The 24,104-nt window shown below is 41.3% G+C and overlaps 1 protein-coding gene across 1 annotated transcript in view; it reads right to left on the minus strand.

Annotated features, from left to right (window-relative positions):
• Positions 1 to 24,104, minus strand: part of bin3 (bridging integrator 3) — a 35,440-nt gene that overhangs the window by 2,318 nt on the left and 9,018 nt on the right. Inside the window, exons 4-8 of the mRNA XM_062418344.1 lie at positions 16,707 to 16,768; positions 14,844 to 14,980; positions 10,364 to 10,404; positions 2,837 to 2,978; positions 1,637 to 1,771 (exon numbers count right to left, since the gene is read on the minus strand). Coding sequence (XP_062274328.1) covers positions 1,637 to 1,771; positions 2,837 to 2,978; positions 10,364 to 10,404; positions 14,844 to 14,980; positions 16,707 to 16,768 — 517 coding nt within the window. The remainder of the gene's footprint in view (positions 1 to 1,636; positions 1,772 to 2,836; positions 2,979 to 10,363; positions 10,405 to 14,843; positions 14,981 to 16,706; positions 16,769 to 24,104) is intronic.

Consider the following 24,104-nt stretch of genomic DNA (forward strand, 5'->3'; position numbering starts at 1 on the left):
TATATAGAAATAAATTATCTAAATGTGTCATTGTCGGCCAAAAAGAAAAAAAAGTCAAGTTTTCTAAACCACCTAAACAACAAACCTTTTAAAGTGCTCAGTCTGAAAGACATTTGTATGTTTATACCGATATCTGCCACCTAAACCACATGAGTGGGCAGTAAGTATTGGGTTACTGCTGTTTGTGGGGGTAAAGCGGATATTTTTTTTCTTCCGAAAAGTGGCTTGTTGAAAGGGCCATCGGAAATGTCCATATGACCAGTGATGATAATGTACACCAGATCAGTGTCTGGGTTCCCTCTCTAGCAATGATACTCTACTATTACAATTAGTCGAGTCACCACGAGGGATAAACGCAGCCACAACACAACTGTGACCACCTACTACACAAAAAGGAGCCATTGGGTAAACCAGAGCTTTACTTTACATGACCTCTGTCTGGGCAGTTTGACACACCACAGTCCCAGCTGCTTAATATTTATACAGTGTTTTTACACTGACTTATTTGACCTCAAAATAATGAATAATTTAAGTTGCGCCCTACACAGCAAGTCTTTAAATACTGTGTGAATCAACAGGAAAAAAAGGACAAAGAAAGTAATCTCTTAAGTGCTTTTTAAATGAACACACACAGCAGTGAATGCAAAACAGAAGAAAAAAATAAAAAAAATCAACACAATGTCTCAATTCATCAACATCTGTACAGGTGGACAGGTCAGGCCGAGTGTCCCACTGACAGTCGCTGGACGGGACTCGTGGTAGTGAAGCTGCGGGCTCACAACAAAGGCAGCCTTTGTGCCTCTCCTGCTGCCGCTGGGAGCTGAGCAGCAACAGCGGCTTGGAGAGAAGGGAGTGGAGGATAAAACCAAGCATATGCAGTGAGGCTGGGGATGAGGTCCACTGGTCCACTGGCCACCCACGTGTGGCTGTGTTTGTGTGTAAATGTGTACAAGCTCATTCATGTGCGTGAGATACATGAATAAAAGGTAAACTACACTGAAAAAAACAAAAGAAACCCAAAATGTGACTAATAAGCACTGTTAAACCACATCAAGCCAGGTAAAAGGTAAAAATGTGATTTATGTGATCTTTCATTTTAAAAAGCTTTGATTTGTGGACTGAGCACTCATTTAATGTTGGCTATATTTAATCTACTGTTTACTAATTTAACTGCAAGTTCAAAGTACATCATAGAAGTCCATAATTGTCATTAGATCTAGGATAATCTAATTTACTCATTAGGAGTGTGCCAGGGACTATCCCAAAGGGGAAATGACATGGCCAGGCAGGTCTGGAGTGGGGGAGGGGGACATGGCGACGCTAACTCAAGACGTCCAGCTGCTTTAAGAGAAGCTTCAGGTTAGAGGATGACTTGCAGAGCTTGCAGTGGAGCCAGACAGATGAGGCCTTCCTAGGCTAAACACAGTAGTGTGGGCCGTCACTTGGGGTTAATCACATTAGGACTGCGTGGAGGGAGACAGGCTGCCAGGATTATACACTCCCTTCCATCAGACACTTTATCCACTGTTTAACTTGCGCTCAGAGGGCGTAACGGCACACTGTGGGGTGGGTGTGAGCTGTGCATGCATGCGTGAGTGTCTCATTGTGCAGTGCGTCTCCAGGGGGAATCACTGACCTGCGCCCGAATGAGAGCCTCAAAGCTGGGCTGAAAGTAGTCGATGCGGCTGTGGTAGAACTTGGGCATTTCGTCCAGCAGCTGCTTGTTCTTGGCCTCGAAGTCCTCCCTGACCGGCCTGAGCTCCTCTCTGGCCTGGGGGCGTGGAGAAGAGAGAGAGAGAATACAAAAGAACAGGTCACTAGCGTTCACTATCAGCTCAACTTTACATGACATCCCCCCTCATTTCACCAATGTCATTTCAATTTCTAATTCCTCTACAAAAACCAATACAGGGTAAAAGAGAAATTTGTGATATAGAATTTCAGATATAATTAGTGTCCTTTTTCTTATTTGTTCAGAAAGATATTTGCCTAATTCCCACGGAGAAGCAGTGCAACAAAAAAAAAGGCTGTAATCACGACCGCAGTGAGGAGGAGTGGGTAATGTGGGCAGACTTGGCTGTGAGTGGACTCCAGCACCACTGATCTGTGTGTGAATGTATTAGTGGGTAGTCTACTGTAGGCATGGAGTTATGGAATGCACAATGAATATGTGCGAGAGGGTGAGAATTTTTATTAAGGGGAAGGGGGAGTTGCTATATTGAAACTACAACATATTGTTTATCTGCTGCATTATGGAGCGGTCTCGTCACCTCAGTTTTCTTTACACATGACGGTTGAAATGGCATACTAGTGTTTTGTTAGGATCATTCCTTTAAGTGCACTGGGATGCAAAGGGCAGGGATGTAGGGGCCTCTTCAAGGCTTTGTTCCCCTGACAGTGCTTTTCTCAATGTGTGTGGGTGGTTCGCCATGTGAGGATGTGTTAGAGGCAATAGCATAGGCAACACTGCAGCGCTATCTGTGAATGTGTGCACTTCTGTAGTGGCCTCACGGTGTGTGTGTGTGTGTGTGTGTGTGTGTGTGAGTGTTTATGTGTGTGTCTACAATTCTCAATTACGTGCCTGTAGATGTGCAGCAGTGCCTTTTTGAAAAGGCACTACTTGAGAGCCTGGTAGCTTGCGTGGGTGAAGGAGCGCACATGTACAGTATGCATGTGCTCAACTATTTTTGTTCATATCCAGTCAGCATTTGTGTCTTTTTCCACTTATTGCGCTCTAATCACAATACGTGCAACATGTAAGAGCAAGTGAACTCTGCTCCCCTGCAGATAGTGTGGACCAACACGTGTACCGACACATGCTTTAAACTCGCAGTACCTGGTGGAGTTTGACCATAACGGGCCCGGTCTTTTCTTTCTCTTCGTACTTCTCCACTTTGGATTGCAAACGTTTGTAGTCCTGCAGCGCCTGTTCCCGACGTTTCACCGCCATGTTGAGGCTGGGGAAGACGCCACTGTACCTAAAACAAAGCAGCACAAAGACAACCTTTGTTGACACCTTTGACACACTAAATAGAGCGCTGAACATAAGACATAAAAGCATGCATGCAGACAAACAAAAACAATACTCATACATTCACACCACAGTATTCAAATGGGGAAAAAATTAAGTTACTGAAATTATTAAGCAGCTCGCCTAGCTCTATAAAATATGCAGAGAAACATTCTGTATTGCATCCCATCTTAATGAAAGTCATTATGAATGAATAAAACCCCTCTTCTCAACATCTTATTGTAGAGGTACTCTCAAACCCCAGAGGACAGCTCTGCATTAAGCTTCCTCTAATCTATTATCTAATTACTATAGTTCAAAATGGCATGAAACAATTCATTTTGTGACAATTATCATATTCCAAATGAAAATATATTCTTGCAACGAGAATCCTAGTCTTCTGCACTAAAAATAGGAAAACACTCATCTGTAACTTAGCAACAGGAGTCTGAGCTTCATCCTGGGACTTGTTGCACTGGTTTTGTGGCTGCTTATAATGGGAAGCAGGAATACTGTATACAGTAAATATCCAACCTTATGAGAAGATTTAATGAATTATAAAATAAAATTTAACACGCATGGATGATACGTAGTATCTAAACTACACGATTAGACTCCTAATGTATTTAATACTCAGTATGCTGTAAGGCTAAACAGTATTTCTTTAAACTGAGGTAGGTTTATTTTCTGTTATTTTAAAAGGGAAAGCATATACTACTAATAATGTGTGTGAGTATGAAGGAAAAGAAAGAGGGCAGCATCAGTATGAGTTATTGAAATCCCAGCAGTCATCAACAAATTCATAGCAAAGCAAACTAAGCCAGAGGGCCATTAAAAAACAACACTTTGGTCTTTCTAATATCAAAACAGGCCACAAAATTATTCGCACAGGTGTCTGCTACAAGTGAGTCAGTAATAAAAACCATCGTAATGAAGAGTGAGATATAGCTTTTTTGAATGACTCATTTAAAGCATTTCATCAATTGTGTAGGCACACTACTACAATAGGTTATTATGTGTGCCTCTGCCCATAGTGTTATTAGCCACAGAATGTGTGGGCTTCATGATTTACGTTCCACTTCATGCCAACCCTTGCCCTGCTCTGTCAGGCATATGAGGGAACCACCAAGAACCTGTGGATTGATTGTGAAATCCTAGATTACCAACATCTCTGCCTGTGTACCTTCACAGAGGGCAGGAGGGGGGAGAAGTAAGTGACACGAACTGAGACTCAGACAAGCAGGGATTGTTTCCGACAGGAAGCAAGGAGTGGTCTTGTAGTGTTTGAGTGACATCACGGGGCTCAGCTCAGCCCAGCCCCACGGCCCACGCTCTACCGCTATTTATAAAATACCACTTTGGCCCAGTTTATGGCAGGGGTGGATGCCGATCCTCAAGTCTACTATCTGCTCCAGTGTACACATACTTGAAGCGCCAAGTGATTATGTAACTGCCCTCTAGGCATGACTGCTCTCCAGCATGATCCTATTGGCTGATGACAACGCAGCAGCAAACCAGCTTTCAAACGACACAAAGGCTGATTGCATTCTCATGGGCACACATAACCTGACAGCACGGCGCAATTTCCTCATGACACACTGTGATGGCCTGCTGTTTGCGCTCTTAAGTGGGACAACGCTGCCAGCAACTAGTATGCTTCAGCACACTGAGAGACTTCAGGGCCACTGCTCTCCTGGCGTTGAGGGAAGAGGAAGTGCTAGACAGAAAGCCAATTGCTTGTTAACCCATTCCTGTCTTTTCCATGCTGGATGCTGATGTCTCATTGTTTAGATCAGGGCTCTCTGTGTCCAGAAGTTACAGTGACTCAGCTGTGTCAAAGGCTTCCACATGACAATGTGAAGCAGTAGCTCTGGTTGAAGGTGACTATGGATGCCTTGCAATGATAATTTGCTCAACAACTGTTGACAACTGGACATTTCCCTCGATGTCCGGGCCTTGGCTGGAGAACTACCGGTCAGCCGGCTAGGTCTGCATTTGTGGTCAGTCCTGTCTGGATGAGGCCTTACGCTGGCTGAGGGCTGCACGGGGGCCAAGGGCACACCACTGTCCATGTGACAGGTCAGGGTGTGGTGAACTGACTGGATGGAAATAGCATCTGGCCCAGAGAGTATGTTTATGAGCAGCTGCCAATCCACAGACAGGCCAGTCTGACCCGTCAGCCAAGCCCGAGTATGGTCCAGACACCCTCAGTCTAGAAGGCTGGCTCTTGACTATCACCATCACATAACTCACTACTGCAAAAAAGACACAGTGAACCACAAAAAATATGCGAAAGGGACTTGTTTGTGTGCAAATTACCACCTCCAATGCGTCACATTCTGAGATGAAGACTTTAGAGTGTCAGACAAGGTTATATCACGTGGCAGTTTTTGTTCAATGTGAAATAAATACCACCTGCTGGATAAATGGTTTAAGAGTAGTGGGCTATGGGAACTCGTGTGTGACGTTAGGGCTGCTAGGATGCCGATAACCGCGTTAGCACAATACCTCAGTTATGTGATGCCTGCTGCGGGGTTTAAGGTTGAACCAGAGCTGTCTCGTACGGTAGTCTAATGTGCTTGTGCATATACTATGTGATATATGGTAAAACAGTGGGGACCTAGGCAGCTACGTGATACACTGAAGAATCTGCTTTGCCTCTTCTTGCTCTAGGCACCACACTGCAAGGATCTCGTCATCACTCCTCAAGAACAACCACCTAGCTCAGGGGTCTGCAACCTTGACTATAAAAAAAACGAAATTTTTGACCACTCCCACCAAATAAAATTTGTCTGGAGCCACAAAACATATTCAACCCTTAAAATAGAGATTACACAGCCTATAAACATTTATATATAGTTGTACAAAAACTATAGTTTATATTGCATTTTTGAAATTATAGAACTGTTTTGTTGTTTTGTTATTACAAAGGAAAACACTAAACTCTTATGAAGAGCAGAAAACAAATCCAGTCATGTGAAGACCTACTTTGTAATAAACTAAACAGAACTATATGCAGGCCTATTTGAGTCCTTCCCATATTTGTGAAAAATGAATAAAATAAAAAGTAGCCCACTTTGAAATAAATAAAAAATATATATAATTGCAGCCTAATAGCATAAACATAAACAATGGGCTAGTTTGTCATTAGTTATGACTCAAGTCCATTTCAGTATGTTGTCATCCTCTTCTGTTTTTTCCATCAACCAGGTATAGCAATTAACCATCGTGCTTGAGCATAAAACATAATTACATCAGCTCAGGGTCTAAAATAAATATTTTTTGCAAAATAATAGCTTATTAAAGGATAGCGTTCTCAGCTGTTTAATGTGATTTCTGTTTCTGAACATCACTGCAGATTTTCTCTATATCAGGGCTGTAAGATGTGACTTTGATCTTCACACAGGATGCAGGCTGTCTTCTGCGAGGCGGGAGCGATATTTGGATTTTATGAAATTCATGCTTGAGAAAACCTGCTCTTATAAGTATGTTGATCCAAAGATGGACAGGACTCCAAATGCATACTTCTTCATGTTCATGTAAGTGTCGGGAATGGCATTCCATGTTTCAAACAAGTTTGTCAGGTCTGGGGAGGTTTTCAATATCGCTCCATTTGTGCTCCTGAGATTTTGACATCTTCGAGATCAGCTGTGAAGTGTTTTAATTTGGACACCCATACATCTTTATCATTTACGTCGGCCATTTGTGCTCCTGAGATTTTGACATCTTTGAGATCAGCTGTGAAGTGTTTGAACTTGGACACCCATACGTCTTTATCATTTACATCGGCCAGTTCAATTTCAAGATCGGGTTGACTTACCCCTGTGAATGTGGACATGTTCAGCAGGGATGAGTCGATGTCCAGGGGTGTGACAGGGAAGGATAATGTGTTTTTTTTCCTTTCTGAACTTGCTGAATCTTTCCCCAAATGCAGTTTGCCTTACGATGACCGCACACTGTAAATACAATTTATGTGATTATGTTCTACTTTGAACTCTCTCAGGGAGGGGAAGTGAGAGAGCTTGCCTCTCTGAACATCTCTGGCGAATGCTGTCATCTTGCACTCAAACGCCAAAAAATCTTGCAGCATCTGCAGGGCTGCGCTTCCCTTTCTCTGGAGACTTTTGTTCAGCGTGTTTAGGTGACTTGTCATATCCACCATGAAGTGCAACTTTTCTGGCCAATTGGGATCTTCCAGTTCGGGATAGGTGAGGCCTTTGCTTTCTAGGAGGGTTTACACATTTTCCAGACAAGCAGCAAACCGTTTTAACACCTCTCCCCTGGACCGCCAACAGGACTTTGTTATGCAGCAGGAGATCTGTCGACTACATCTAACAATGAACAGAACTGTTGGTGGTTTAACCCTTTTGCCATTATTTCGATCACAATCTGAATAACAAGGTTCATCAGCTCCATTCAGGAAAATGTTTGAGCTCACAGTGCTTCATGGTGAAAGATGCAGCGAAACGTTAGCAGCTTTCGATCCAGCGACTTCTGAAGTTAAGTCACAAAGCCCTTCTGTGCTCCTCTCATACTAGGTGCCCCTTCTGTAGCCACTGACACCATGTGGCTGGTGTTTATTTCTTTGGCTTTTAAACAATTCACAACAACCTCACAAATGTCCTCCCCCCATGTTTAGCCTTTAATGGTCTTTGCAGAAAACGGCATATCTCTAATTTTCTGAACAATTTCACATTTGTCCTTGAAGTCCGAGAGTACGATTGTTTCATATTCTCAGTCCGTGAACGGCTTTCCACGCCTTAAAATCTCCGGAGACTTTTATTTTGTTTGTTTTATTTATCCATTGTTAGCTTACCTAAGGCAGGGGTCGGAATGTCAAGACTAACCACCTGCAAGGAAAGGCGCAGGCAGGATCGTTCATGTAGTAGGATGTGACGAATATTTTAGATTAAAATTTTTTTTTTACAATTTCGATGTCACAGTATATTGTTCACTGCGTGCAAATAAGCTAGCAAGCAAGCCGGCATCCAAGCTAGGCTTAAGGTTAAACCCCATTCGACCAGCTCTCTCATCAATCTTCCTCGGCAACGTCCGCTCCATTGACAAACTATACTAACCAAGATTGCTTCAGACCTCCTGGAGAGAAATGACAAAGTGCTGTGCCAACATCTACACAGTATCCCAAACTGCTGTCAAGCTAGCTGGGCTAACAGCTCTCCAGTTGGACAGGATTGCTTCATTGTTAGGTAAGACCCGAGGCTGTGGGCTGTGTGTTCATATAAATACAAAAACTACTGTACGAACGCAGGTGGTGAGAGGGGTTGGGGGGGTTTGATCTGCTGGAACTTGCCTTGTTGTTGAAAAACTCAGCCAACATCACACATAGTCTGGATCCATGACACACCAGGTAAGATTAAAAAAAAACAAGATGACTTCATAACGAGCATGCTGAATACACAAGACTGAATCCAAAAACAAAACGCATTCAAATCCCTGCATCCCTCTAGAAAACTACATTGGCCCCACAGTTAAGTCCAAATAGTTCTATTGGCCTGAGGCCTCACAGCAAGCTCCAGGAGTGGAGTCTTCCTCTGATTGAGACTGGTGGAGGTGGCTTGTCCAGTCATAGCTGAACCCGGGGCAGAGGTCTCAAAACAGGCTTGACTTCTGTCTCACCCAAAAGAGCAACGGAGCAGAAAAGGGCTAGGTTAGGAAGCCTAGATAACACAAATGCCTCAATGCCCACGCACTCCCCTCCCCTCACATAAACACTGTGATGTCATTCAGTGACCCTGCTGAGTGGATGAAATTCACGTCTGAGCATGAGAGAGAAAAGACAGTGACAGGGGGAGCGGAGGGGGGGGGGGGGGGGGGGGCTGCTTCTTTTTCATTTGTTAACTCTACATTTTACCACACTAAGTATTAAGGCTGCATGCCAAAAATTTAAATGGCGATCACACATGGACACAAACACGTACCGAACACACATACATACTTGTACATACACTCACAGCCCATTCAAGGTCTTCCATTAACATTAACGTTCTCCTTTTCAACTCTTCTCTAATTCTCTTTATGATGACACAAAATCACCAATAGAGTATTTAGAGACCAAGTAAACAATGAAAAATATTCATTAGCGAAGGACTAATGGAATCTTAATGGAAGCTTTAAAGTATTGTAGCTTTTGTGTCTCACTTTTCTATAGAAGCCACTTTGATAAACTAATAACTAATAGTGCTGTGTTTTTATGGAGGGAAAAATTTAATGAAGAGGTCAGTTTAGCGTGGCTTCAAAAGTCATTTAAGAACATCATGTAAATGCCTAACTTTATGGCCTTTATGGTATGTTTGTGTGAAAGTGTGCACTGTCCTGAGACAGTTCTCCTCCACAACCAATCCACGGCTCTGGGCCCAGGAAGCTGGGCCCTTTGCCATATTCTGAGCCTGCCCACACGTCCGCCTGCCGCCCACCAGGAAGAGGAAATTAGAACCATTCCATCCTGTCATTGCTCTGCCACCAGAGCACATGAGAAAGAAATGGCTTAACACACAAACACATACACACACACACACACACACACAGACCCAACCTATTCATGTCTCACGGAGGAATCTCTTCACATTGGTTATTTTAAAAAATGAACTAACAGGCTTATGGAGGAGAAAGTTCAATACAAACTTGCAATAGAATCATATGCACATGCTCTCTTACACAGCATATGTTTAATCTCCTGGGAGGAGCCAGGAGCAGGAAGCAAAGCCTTAACAAGCGCTCCGGAAGACGGGTGGGATCGTCCAACCACTCCCTTTAGTACCTCTGCTTTGCATGTGCGTGTGTAGTGTGTGTGTGTGTGTCTGTGTGTGTGTGTGTGTGTGTATGTGTATGTATTTGAAAAAACGAGGATGAAGGAATGGAATAGCACTCACTGCCTGCTCAAATGGGGGCGAGTATTAGGAATGAGAAGCAAATAAACTTTCTTCCAGACACACTTCCACCACAGCAGCACTGCTCACTCCTTTGTTCATTTTTACAATCTGTATTACTACACTGCAGGCCTTCCTGTGGTCCTACACTACAGCTGTACTTTCCACCCCACCAGTATGAAGAGCAAAGCTAGGTCAAATACTAAAAATGTTATGGGGCACTGAACTTAATCTGCCTGGAGTGTCATATGGATTTATCACATTGGGAAAATTAAGCCACAAAAACTTAACTAAATGGCCTTTACTGTAATTTTATAATGCATCTAAATTCAAACTCTGGCTCACAACTAATCAACACGAATTCAAACTTATCAGCAACAACAATTTGACCCTGGTCTGGCATAGATTGAAAGACAAGCAACTCTTACAATATAGTGTGAAAAAAAAAAGTAAGATGGGCACTTACTTTTTCAGAGGGTCAATAACGGTCTTCTGGATCTGGTTGACCTGTAAGAAAAATGAAAAACAGTTAAAATAAAGAAGAAGAAAAACATGTCTATATCAAGGGAAGTGGCATTACAAATGGTTATTCATTGTAAAATTGAGTTACATCAAGACTAAATAGCTTCTACATCTCTCGCTCATTAGCAGCAAAGTAATGTCGCTGCACAAACATCAATAATTGTGTGTATTTCAAACAGAGCACTCAAGAAAAAAAAGGGGGGGGTGAGGAGGGGAGAGAGAGCGAGAGTGGGGAGGGGGCTTGCAAAGAAACTTTCGTGACGTTGACTCTTTTATTGTACACAAGCCCCGAGGAGAAACCCCTGAATATTCATTGAGCTTGTGATACAAAAGGATGGAACTGTCAGGGGACGGACATGAAAGCAAAGCCCAACTGATTTCAAATCCTGTGGAGGGTGGGCTGCCTTACAAGATGAAAGTTCTTTGCAAACAAACATTTTAACAATAACAGTTTATATTTTCCTGCATTCTCCTTCTGGTTGCCAGAACTGACAGGGGAGGGATAAGGAGGGGAAGGGGGGTGTTAAATGGAAGTAAACGAACATCTCATCTCAAGGCCTCCAGCCCCGGCACTAAGTCTCATCGACAGAAGTTGGCAAACAATTAATAAAGTTTCCAGCGTCATTTACATTGCAGATTCAAAATGACTGGTGCTGCTAGATCTCCAAGCATGACAGAGCGCTAAGTCAACTAGGCGAACGAGCAGAGCGACGAGCACAACGCAAAGAACAGCGAAAGAGAATTTAAAGCGGCGAGATGTGAAGTGACAGCTGCATGAAAACAGCCAGCAACTCCGCTAATCATATGTTCACTTGCTATTGGAAGGACAGTCAATCACACAATCTGACAACAAGGAAGCGAGATCGCAGCTGTGCTTTGTAAAAAATGCCCCTGACCATCTATGACAACATCCAGCAACGCTCACTGCTTCACACAGGCAGATTTCCAAGTACAAAATGTTGATTGTGGTTTGAGGGAAAACAGAGAACCAATAACAAATAAGTACATGGGAATTCACATTTTCTTTGTTTTACATATTCACAACATTTCCCCCTCCCCCCCCCGACTTCAGCTGCGCCGCTGCTTCTAAGGTGAGAGCATGCAGCGAGGAAGGAGAACAACAGCGGCAGATTTGCTTAAGCATGCTGGTGCCCTCTACCCTCTGCCCCTTCCCACAGAGAGGGGGGGGCAGAGCTATTCCTTGGAGGCCCAGCAGAGCCTGAGGCCGGCGCTAAAGCAGCAGTCTCCATCAGTGAGTCACGGGGCAGAGGCCATCCCGGCACACAGGCCTCCCAAAAATACACACAGATCGCAGAGGAAATCAATATCCCTCCAAACGGAGCATCCTCTACTGCGCTGCCGCCATCTACACTGGGGCTCAGCTTCGGCAGCAGTGTGCCGGCGGGGCTGTGCGCCCTCCTCAGCCCCAGAAATAAACACACAGACCTGGGCCACTGCTGCCTTCATTATCGCTGCACGTTTTATCTGCTGGCTCTCTCACTTGCGGGCCCTGCGGCGGAACATCTCGTCTCAACCCAGAGAAGAGCAAAGGGTGGATGCTTTTGTGTCTGTTTTGCTGGAGCAATAGGGTTTGCTGTTGGTGCCGTCAGAATCAACAGTCAGCTTGAAGGGAGAAGCTGGAGCAGTGTTGCAGTGAGCTGTGCTGGATTTTAAAACACCTAGCAAACCTGAGGTGATATTTCACACAGCAGACTGACCAAAAAGTGCTCACAATCACTATTTTGCCTTTAGCTCACTTTTAGCCACTTTACAAAAGGAAACACAGCCCAGCCCGAGACCTGGAACTGAACGTTGTTCGGATTTTTATTTAGTCAGACTGAAAGAAGTGCAGAGAAAATCAGGTGTGACCTAGCTGTCAAAATCCACTCTGGATGAAAGTGTGTTAAAAAAATACAACCACGTCAATACAGTTGGTGACTGTTGTCCTCCACAAGTTAGAAACTGTACTGGGATCAAAGTGCCTGGCTGAATCACTGTCAAACACATCCTGGTCAGTGCTCAACAGGCAAGCTGCACTCTTCAGAGCCAGGAAATGAGTCCAGGACTTTTGACTATGAAGACCAGATTTCCCTTCTGCTACTGGAGACATGTGAAAATACAACATTGCATTCAAATGAGAGATGACTGGGATGATGGGACTACTCAGAAATGCTGTGCAAGGTCAAGCGGGATCCAGTGAAAGAGCTACGAGGAAAACAGGGACGAAGGTAAGTAGATAGACTTTGATGCTGAAGGAGTCTACCTTCAAAATATGGTCTTCAAATGCCGTAGAAAAGAGGTGGATTGAATGGACCCATTGCACCATCATTTATGTGGTGACAAAATTCCTTCAGTTCCGATTTTGAAATACAGTGGAGAAAAAAAAAGATATCCTATGAAATCTGAAGAATGTAAAAGTTACTCTACCCCTGAAAACAGTCAAACTGGCAGGAGTGCTCTCCTGGGCACTCGACCAAGCCAAGTCCTGGAACATACGCATCCCAGGTCACAAACCCACACGCTCAATCCAACCCACATTCTACTTTGTCTAGTCACTCAAAACGGCTCCTGTAAAATTTGATGAGCTGTGAGCAAAGCCAGTCTGAAAGACTGGTATGTTGAAGCTGAATAAGAAAGCAAAGAAACAAAAGTGACTGCATAGTTACAGTAAAATTGTCTAGTTTAAACTCCACCCTGGAGACATTTAGCATATTTATATTAATGCAATAATGTAACTTATCTTGTGTGACATTTAAGTAGCTGTCGCATCAAAGCTGAAAGAAAATCCTCAACATGACATCACGCCTAAAATACATGTCTAGTATTTAACTTTGGGGTGGAATCTGCCAAACAACTAATGCTTGTTAGATTGACAGTTATCTTTATTTCAAAATGAGGTTTAATGATAGAGGACTTAACAACCTTTCACTAGGCTGACACTGCTGCTTCAGAGTGCTCACGACAGGGTTTGATGGAGGTTGAGTAATGATCCTGACGTTTCACAGAAAACAGATATCACATGCTCTCAACTCCAAACTGATAAATCCAGATGATTTGTTGTTCCTGAGGTCTGCTACAGTACAATTTTACCATGAAAAATAAATCATCCACTTTTCAGAGCGGTATTCATTTTCTCCACCTTGTTGGATCGTTGTTGTGGAAAAGGTTATGAAATCATTCTCGTTCACAATAAAATGTGAAAAGAAAGGGGAATATTTCAAGGCAACAACTGTGAACAGCCCAGAACACATAACAGCAGGGCAATGAGTCAAGAAAACACAGATGGAAAAAAGTCAATCAGTATATGCCTTACTGTGATCTCCTGTGTTCTCCTGTATTTTTTCCTCTTTAAAAGTCTACCCTTCACAGTGTAGTGCCTTGAGGATGCACACATGTGGTGCCACTATGATTCACATTATAGCTACCTGTGGCAATGATTCTAATCAAAAGCTGAAATGCAACCCGGAAAAATAATCTGAAGAGGCCTGACAGCCAAAGAAGAGATCTTCACAGAATACAGCTGTGGAACAACGGGGACGATTACTCTGTATTGCTTACAGTTCTGAAGAGAAATGTCTGAGTATCTGCTGCTGTTTCCCCTTTGGACAAAACATTTACAGCGGTGAGAAGAAAAAAATGCGCTTCAAATCAACAAATACTCTAAAAAAAATAAAACACAAACAACAAAAATGTGCATCAAGAGAGGAGACACAGGAGAAAGATGAGATTTGGCCACACTAGTGGTGTGGCTCTATTGATGGAAAAGTCAATGCTGTTGGTACTGTCTGAAACTTTGGTCATTACCTCCATGATCTTTTATGTTGTGTTACCAATAGAAATGTAACAGAAAGGATTTGAGAAGTTAATGTAAGACTTTGGTTACAAATTCCAGCTGATCACAGTTGCTGTAATTCATGAGGAAAGAAACAGCTTTTCAAGACTACACAGAGTGAACTGCTGATGTAAAATGCGTAGTATACAAGCGATACAACGGACTTGTTCACTACTCAAGCTGTGAACAGAGTTACTTCTATGAATTTTTTGGTAGGGCATATTTTCCTGTTGAGAAAAAGGCTTTTCCATTGTATGAGTTATTTTAGACACCAGTGAGTCACAAATGCATCAATTTTCACAGCTGATAACCAGTAGCTTGAGCTTATAGAGGATGATGCCACAGATGCTTTTCAAAAACAGCAGAAGGAAAGACATACGGATAGATTTTAGTCTACAAGCTGCACAATATTGACAAATATGAAAACACGCATTTCCTACAAAAACTCACTTTGTCTTAAGAAAGACATTTCCCCAGATACCAATCTAATACCAATGGCAAGAGCCAAGAATGCAAAGTAGATGAGACAGAAGACGAGTGAAATGGCACACTAAAAATGTAAAGTGTGAAAGACTGCGGGAAGGAGTCTGACCTTCTCCTGGTTGAAGGAATCCATCCTTTTCATGGACGTATCTAAAGCAGTCATGGACTCAAGGAACGCCTGGTCCTGCTCACACAGCGGGTTGCTCAGCAGGTCTGCAGAGATCTTCACTGCTGCTTTGGACATTGCTGAGAAACACACAAAAGCAGAGAATATTGTTGAAATTTGTTTAACTATGTATAACAACAATTGTGTATATTACAGCCCACAGAAATTAAGGTCTTCACCTACACTTCTAAATGAACACATTCTAATGCAATTCAACACCAGATTTATTTCATTTTTCTTAAAACACGGGAACAGGATTATACTAAGGTTCTCAGCATTTAATCCAGAGTGATTGTGTGTGTGTGTGTGTGTGTGTGTGTGTGTGTGTGTGTGTGTGTGTGTGTGTGTGTGTGTGTGTGTGTGTGTGTGTGTGTGTGTGTGTGTGTGTGTGTGTGTCTCCAAAAGTGAGATTTTGGTAAAGAACTAAAAGAATAAAAGTAGAATGGCACAGCATTGCCCCCATTGTAAAAATCTGAGGGGGTGGTGGGGCTGGCTGCCGTGTTGAATATTCACCAGAGCACCAAGAATCTTTGCAATGTTTCTACACTGACAGCACAAATTACTGTTAATCTGCAGTCGTGCCATTTTGTTTAGACACAGAGCACACATCAGATTATGGCTTCACTGTCAAAATAAATGAGCTGCGCTGAGGAGACACAAGCTGACAGGAGAGGCTATGGTGAAAATGGGCTTCACCGCGATTTGGAACAGTCATTGGTCTATTTTCACACTCCCTTAGGATTCTCTCGACCAATTTTCGAGCAATCAATTACACAGGTGTAGCGTTTCTGCATTTCTCTCCCTTTGACAAGTAACAAATTGCGAGATTTGACCTTAACTGAGATGACAGAGAGAAAGTTTATTACTGGGATCACGGAAATCAAGAGGTGATCCATGGGTAGTGATTTATTAGTCTGCTCACTGATGCTCATGCCCCTTGTAATCACCTGGAGTTGAAACGGCACAAACAATTTCTCAGCGTGATAGCACATTTATCCCTGCCGATTTCTTCTCCTCCTCACTTACCCTAATTGAAATTGTGAACTGGAGAATATTATCGTCCCTCACCAGCTAATTGTCAGGGAGTTCAAATAGAGCTCTGCATATCACAACCCTTGACTTGATAAATGATGGCCAATGGTTGTTATAGAAAGCAGTGCAGTTAATGCAGTGCTGACATGCGGACTAAGTCCAGCTCTTTGTTTGGTAGCACTTGGTGGAAACGGGACCTGTGCAACAGATGGAATCCATTAACGATAATGAGGCCCTGACAGCTATGACACTTTGATGATGCAGACTTCCATATTCCAGAGCACAAAGGAGAGGAAATGAAGAAGCCTCTCACTCCTCCATCCGTCCCTACGCCTCCACCCCCACAACTGACTGCTTACCACAGGCCATGTCTGCTGCTACTTCCCAAATACATAACTCCAAAACCAACAAATAAGCAAATAAAAAGTAAACATGTTTTTTTTGTGGCTGACAAATATGTGAATAAATGAAAGCAGCAAGGGTAGACAAATTGAGCCTTAAGTGAATACAGTGGAAAACAATACGCTCATAAATCCAAAACACACACACACTATTATAGCCTAAAAAACCTATAAAAGATTAAGGCGGAGGCCCGCGCTCTCTCGTCTCATTTGTTGAGTGGTTCAGAGAGCTGACGCACCAGCAAACAAACCAAGACAACCAAACGTCTTTCTGGCCCTGAAAAACCTGCCGAGCAACATCAAGTATGTTGGTGAACAAGTGGAGATCAATAGCACCCCAGGCGGTAACACACATGTTAGTGTCAGAACACACCTAAATCAGCCTCAGTGCTTTTCTTCATGTCCTTGTGAAGCTTTTTTGTCTGATCCTCCAGCCTGCAAGACAAGAAGAAGAATGATTATCAGCCACCTTCTCCTCAGGTAATACAGTAACGCATCAGTAAAACTGACAACAGGGGGTAATACGGGATGAACATGTATAACAAAATGAAAGAAATGGGGAAAATGTGGTATAAGGAGGCCGTCCACACCCATATCACAACTACATTCACCAGCCACTTTATTAGGTGCATCTTGATAGTGCTGGGTTGGACCCACTTTTGCCTTCCAAACTTTTTCTCTCCCTTCCTCCTGCTGCCACCCTGCATCGTCTGCATTTCTTGGATTAGCACTTTGTTCTTAACACCAGTTTTTTGTTAGCTTTAGTTTTAATACTATATTTGTTTTAAGTATACTCTTGTGTGGACTCCCTCTTTGTCAGATTCCTTAGTTTGTGACAAGACTGGACATTGTCAGCAGCGAAAGTCAGGTAGGCTGTGGCCTTTAAACAATGCTTAATTGGTACTAAGGGGCCCAAAGTGTACCAAGAAAAAAATCCCCCACAATTTTCTCTTTTCCAGACCATTCTCATAGAAAATCCCAGTAGATGAGCAGTTTGTGAAATATTCAAACCTTTCTTCCCCATTTTGATGCTCGGTTGAACTTCAACAGATCGTCTTGACCATGTTTACATGCCAAGTTGCTGCTACATGATTGGCTGATTAAATATTTTCGTTAAAAAAGCAGTCAAACATTGAACTGTGTATCTCATAATGTGAACTCTGTATGTCTGGTATTTGTGGGGGGTGGATGGGATTTACGGTTTGTTTGTTTTCTCTCCCTGTGTGTTCTGTTGTACTTATGTTAAATTGTACACTATAACTTGTAAAACTAAATAAAAATACCTTGATCAAAAAAAAAAAAAGCAGTCAAACAGGTGTACCTAATAAAGTGGCCACTGAGTGTAATAATTACCTATATATAATTAATGATATATTACATTCACTAAAGATGTGCTGACATAAACAAAGAAAACACCTAAATAAAAAACCTGGAAAAAGAAATTAACATATAAGAAAACACGGTTCAAGAGGGAATTACACATTTCATTGATTCCACATAAAATGTTATTATAACATCCGTTAGCTAATTAACAATACACGAAATCCTTCTTTTGCTGTCAACTACATTTGCGCTCAAAAGCATTAATGTCTTCAATCATTCCACTGCACATATTCCATTGATGGGTGTTAAAAATGGCAATTACCAGACTACGGAGGCTGAAAACACATGCCATTCATTATATCAATTAAGGCAAACGAGGGGTTTAGAATCTCCCCTGAGACCGCTGTCATATCACTTCTCCTGGTTTGATGAAAAAGGGAATGTAGTGGGGTTTCATTTCCATCTTTGCTTTGAGAGATTATATTATCTAGAAAGATATAATTTCTGTGGGAGCACCATGGGCGCTGGACACAACATGTAAAAACATGAGCAAATGAAAACTGCAAACCAAAAATGGAATTCAGGTGCAGCCAAACATCAAATATTGGGTTTTGACAGTTGTTTTTTTAGTATAATTATTATTATTATTTAGCAGCCAGGCATAGGTGGCACAGCATAGGTTTTACTGGAATACACAAAGAACCAAACAAGCATGTCCCTGGTTTTCTGCTTCCCCAATGCCATCTGTTAACACTCAGGACGAGGGTTGCAACTATCAATTATTTTCAGTATTGATAAATCTTTTGATTATTTTCTCAATAAACTGATTAGTTGTTTGGTCTGAAAGCGATGAACACTCTTCACTGTCTTAAATATTAAGATTACTATCATAGAGGACTAAATAAAAAGAAAATACTCGTGTTTGAGCAGCTGGAACCAGATAATTAGAGATTATTTTATTTTAAATTACTCAAAACAATCACTTGATAATTAAAGTAGATTTTAATTAATTTTCTGACGATTAAATGACTAATCATTGCAATCCTCAAAGTACTAAACTTCAGGTGTAGGGCGACAGGGAATAATGCACCTAAAGTTGTAATTGCTATAATTTTAATTTACATTTGGCACACACATTGGGTTAGCTTGACATCAAAAGACCAGTAAAAGGACAGTAAAGAAGATGTTGAGCTCCAGAAAGGAAATCATATTGTGTTATCATACAATCACTCCAAACAGCTTGTGCAGCACCATCATCTTCAAGAGTTTTGAAGCCCAATAACATCTGATTTAAATACTACCCACACAATACAATCCAGCCATTTCATACACTTGGTTACAAATGTACACTTACATTGAAACAGTAATATGGGGTCATGGGCAAAGAGCACAACAACTTACTAACCCAGGTCAGATTGCACTTGCATGATCTTAGCAAGGATGTATGATTGAACTTAAGGGATGCAGGGTCTAAAAGAAGTTGAAAATTATTAATTATTTCCCATCATCGCTTGTCTTCTACATGCTTTTGTTCATCTTGACATCTTTTAGGATTTTACACAGAATCGCCACCGACCAGATGGAGGTTGTTCCAAAAATGTCATTTGGAGTAAATGATGTAACTCTGTCCTTTGTTGTTCACTCCACAGGAAAGAAATATTCTGTCAAAACAATCTCCACAGTAACTTTTTTATCGCTCTCACCAATTAGATGGAACTGGGTCTCATAAGCCCTGTAAGCCTTCCTCTAAAGTAACCAAAATCTATGTTTCAGATATTTAGAAATGGGCTTTCCTAGTTGCAGTAAATGCTACTTACAGAGATCGTATTTATGTGCTGTGAGGTTTGTCTGTGACAAATAGATATTCAGTCTACTGTCTCATCAGACAAAAAGCACAGTTATCCTGTTTTGTTGAGAACATGTAACATTTTGAATCTGACAAAATATTCTACATAATATTCTAGATAATATATTACATGCAGCCATCATGTACCAATTCTATTGTCAGTCATACCTGCAGCTTCGAAACTGCATTTGTGAAAAAAGGTACTCCATAAGTGAATGTGATTCTGATGTGATGAGGCTTTTACATTATTACAGTATAGAGTAATGGAAGGGAAAATAATAGTGTAACAGCAAAATCCTATCCTTCAAGGAGATTGGCTTGCATGATGGTGGGTGAGAGCATCTCACTATGTAAACAAACTTGCATGCTCTAAGACCAAAGCGTACCTCAAGATGTGTTCTGGCACTGCCTGTTTGTGCATGTGAAACTCTTGTTCCAGTGAGTACCTCCTACTTTAAAATGTGTTGCACAATGCTGTTGCATCTTCACTACTCTTCACTCTGTCAGCACTGACAGTGAGAGAGTCATTCTGGATGAGTGCCAGGTGAGCCCTGGAGTCTCTTTCAAAAAGGTGCTAATAGAGTGGCCTGGTGGAACAGCTGCTGCTCCCTGCTCCATTGCCCCAATGTTGGGCTTGCGCAGCCATAACAGTCTATTGAAATGTGGAAAGAGCTTACTGCAATTTATATGACTTCCACACTCACAAACTCTGTGAAACTAAATACCTGATTGTGAAATTGCATCAAGACTAAATACTTTAAGTTGAAATTTAGCAGCATTTTGTGTAGAAATTCATGTATGTGAAGATTAGTGCAATTTAATTAATGAACAGGGTATACTGGTCTCCCTCATGGTTACACAGGGTGAGATTAAGGCACAGCATGAATTGCTGGAGGTGTGTGGGGAGTATTGGTACACTCTGGCTCCTGTTGTGGTCCTGCCCAGTTGTACAAACATTCTGGTTAGCCATACATGACAGTATCAAACCAATCCTTAAATTAGACATCCCATTCTGCCCAAGCCTGTTTGTTCTGGGCGATCCTCTCCCCCTAAAAGCCCCCACTACAGCGCAGGCAGATTTGGTCCAGATATCCCTTATGTTGTGGAGAAAGCTGATGGTCACAGAATGGAAGGCAATCACACTACGAACAGCCAGGGTGTGGCTCTCTCTACAGGGAATTGTAACAAGGAGGGTCTCTCTTTTAGACTAACTAACCAGGTAGACAAACATTTGGTAAGAGGAATCTTATAGACCTATGAAATGTGAGTCCCCAGCCAGTCAATCAGTCAGTCTTTTATCATATCAAATATGCAGTTGATGGCTACATATATAAGACTCTTTTAAACAGATTTATTCTTTAATAGGATGGCTCAATTCCATCGTGACTTCATTGCTTGTCCTTGGTATCCAAGATGTCTAGATTTAAATCTTTTATCTTGACGTTTAGTGTGAATTTGAACAACCAGATATTTTTTTTATTTTATTTTTTAGATCTAAACTGATCCTATTAAATTAATATCATGGGTGTTTTCAATCTTATAATCATTCATGAAACCAGTTTAAGAGAAGAAAGTTACTACTGTGTGCATAGGAAAGAGACAGGAAACTAGAGAGTGCTCTGAAGACAGAAAAAAGGTAATAGCCAAGCATGGTCAACGTAAAAGTTACAAGATCATCTCCAAAGAGCTCGATGTTCCTGTGACCACTGCTGTCAGTATTATTAAGATGTTTAAGGTCCATGGAACTGTAGCCCACATCTGTGGACCTGGTCAGAAGAGGAAAATTGGCCTGAGATTGAACAGGAGGATTGCTTGAATGGTCGAGAAAGAGCCAAGGAAAACTTCAATACAGGTCCAAGCCGATCTTCAAGTTAAAAGGTAGAATAGTTTTAAGTCACACCATCTGTCACTGTCTGATTGAAAATGGGCTCCATTGTACAAGACCCCACATCTAAGAGGGAGACAAAAAAAGCCAAACTGGACTTTGCCAAAATGCATGTTGACAAGCTACAATCCTTCTGGGAGAATGTGCTTTGGACAGATGAAACAAAATTAGAGTTTTTTGGTAAATCACACCAACCCTATATTTACAGAAGCCTTCAAAGAAAAGAACACCATGCCTACTGTGAAACATGGAGGAGGTTCAGTGATGTTTTGGGGTTGCTATGCTGCCTCAGGCACTGGGTGCCTTGAATCTGTGCAGGGCACATTGAAATCAGACAACTATCAAGGCATTTTGGAGTGAAACATACAGCCTAGTGTCAGAAAGCTGTGTCTTTGTGGCAGGTCATGGGTCTTCCAACAGGATAATGACCCCAAACATACATCAAGAAGGACCCAAGAATAGATGAGAAGAACAAACTGCTGTGAGTCCTGATCTGAATCTCTCTGAACATCTGTGGAAAGCGCTGAAACTTGCAGTTGGGAGACAGTACCCATCAAACCTACTGGAGCAGTTTGCTCAAGAAGAATGAACCAAACTACCAGTGAAAAAATGTAGAAACCTTATACAGAGTTACAGAAACCGTTTGATTGCAGTCATTGCTACAAAATATTAAGGGTACTGATATTTTTGGCCATGCCATTTTTATTTATTTTATTATTTTAAATAATATATTCAGTTGTAAATCAAAAGCAAAGTTTCAGTTACAATCATTGTGAAATAAAAAATGATGGATATCATATACTCCTGTCAGTTTTAACTTAATACAGAGAATTTTTTTAAACAATTTTTTTAAAAGGTCGAATGTACCAATATTTGCAGCCATGTATGTAAACTAAATCTTTCAGTGGTATTTAAATTTAGTGGTGATGAAATTTCAAAATGAGTTTCAAAGACTCTTTGACTAGTCATCCCAGACCTCTCTTTTTGGGTAAGTAACCCAAAGGACAGAGGTCATTGCTACTCAAACAAAAATCAGGTCTGCAACTTTATTTCAGTACAAATCACTGCTAAAATCTGAAAGACAAATTTCACACTTTGTGTACATTAATTTCAGTACATTAATTTGTTCACTAACATTTTATAATAGAAATTAAACGTGGCATGCATTCATCAAACAGAATTCTTCGTGCTAAATGCCATATAATTTTCTCACACCCTTATTATAATATGTTGATCTTGAAAAGTTGGTTGACACCCCTAAAAAGTAATTAACTGATGGTCACCAAACAAGTTTTTAAAGTTAATTTTTCAAATTAATAAATCACCTGGGCCAATACAACAACTGCCATTACCTAGTACCAGTATTGGTATACATGTTGGCTAATAAGTAATAAGAGAATGCAGTTCAGTAATACTGACAATACGTTTGAGATCATTTTAAAATCGTGTCGCTGCTACATAGTTTTCCTATCAGAGAATACCACGAGGTGTGCTTTTAAACGATAAAATGCCCTGTTCACTATTTATCTTCTTAATATACTTTTGTTGTACTGTTTGTTTAAGTTATGAGTCGCCGTAACACAACAATTTAGTTTAGGCTCTAGTTTAGCTCTGCTGAGTGCATTAATTAATAACACCATCACAAAAAATTGCCCAAAACATCAGCCAGATGGGAATACTAAAACAGGAATCATAGTAAAGGTCTATTAAGAATATTTAGGTCACAGATCCACCATGAATCGTGATATGGATCTCTTGGGTGGAGACTCTAAATGTCTGTACATGCCTACTGCTCTGACTCATCTATAAAGGTCTATTGCCACCACACCTTCCTGATAAAGGGCCCTCCTACTCAACAAAACCTGAGAGTAAAATAGTGATCCCACTCATTCAAAAGGGCCCTCAGGGAGTTTCTTTAACCTTGGTCTCACAGTAAGAGAAAGCCCGGACGCAATGAGATTTTAGGTCTTGGGTGCTTAAGTGCTCTGAACCCCTTTTTGGTTTGTTTTAAAGAAATGCTGATTGCATGTTACTCCGTTCGAAGTAGGCTGGTTGAACAATAGCTGTTAACAGTCTCTAAATTAATCAGGATTACGTGTAGAAATGCTGTCAGTGTCTACATCAAAAATTCAATGAAATGCTTTGACATTTAAGCTTTTCTGAATTTATGAAAACAAATAGGTTAACAGGAAATTTCACAAGATTATAACTTTTTGCTTGAATCTAAATTCAGAGGTTGAGGGTAATATATCATATCTTTAATGGAAAGTAAACCGTCTCTCCCATTTCTTATTTCAGACTCCTCCATAATTTGAATATGGGTCCTTTCACAATTCAGTGTTAAGAAAAAAAGTGACCAAACTGTGGGACAAAGAAACTGTATGACTGTATACTGAGGAGCACTGCAAGTGCGAGTTTCTCAAAGTGCTTTTAAACATGTGAAGGTAAAATACCTACATGTTAATTCAAAATAAAATTATTAAATAATGCATAACTATCTAAATTTGGAACATTTGGTATAAGAGAGTTCCCAGTGTTTTCAGATCTACATCATGTACATTACCATGTGTATTCTGCACAGACTTACCTCTTTGACAGGGAGGGGACAATATCCAACATAACCCCTGCTACACTATATATTGTTCAGAGAAGAGTTTACTTGATAAGTTGGTAGTTAAAATGCATTTATACATGAGAAATTAGTTTAGAGCAACTTT

This window comes from Scomber scombrus, chromosome 4, assembly GCF_963691925.1.
Source record: "Scomber scombrus chromosome 4, fScoSco1.1, whole genome shotgun sequence".
Lineage (NCBI taxonomy): Eukaryota > Metazoa > Chordata > Actinopteri > Scombriformes > Scombridae > Scomber > Scomber scombrus.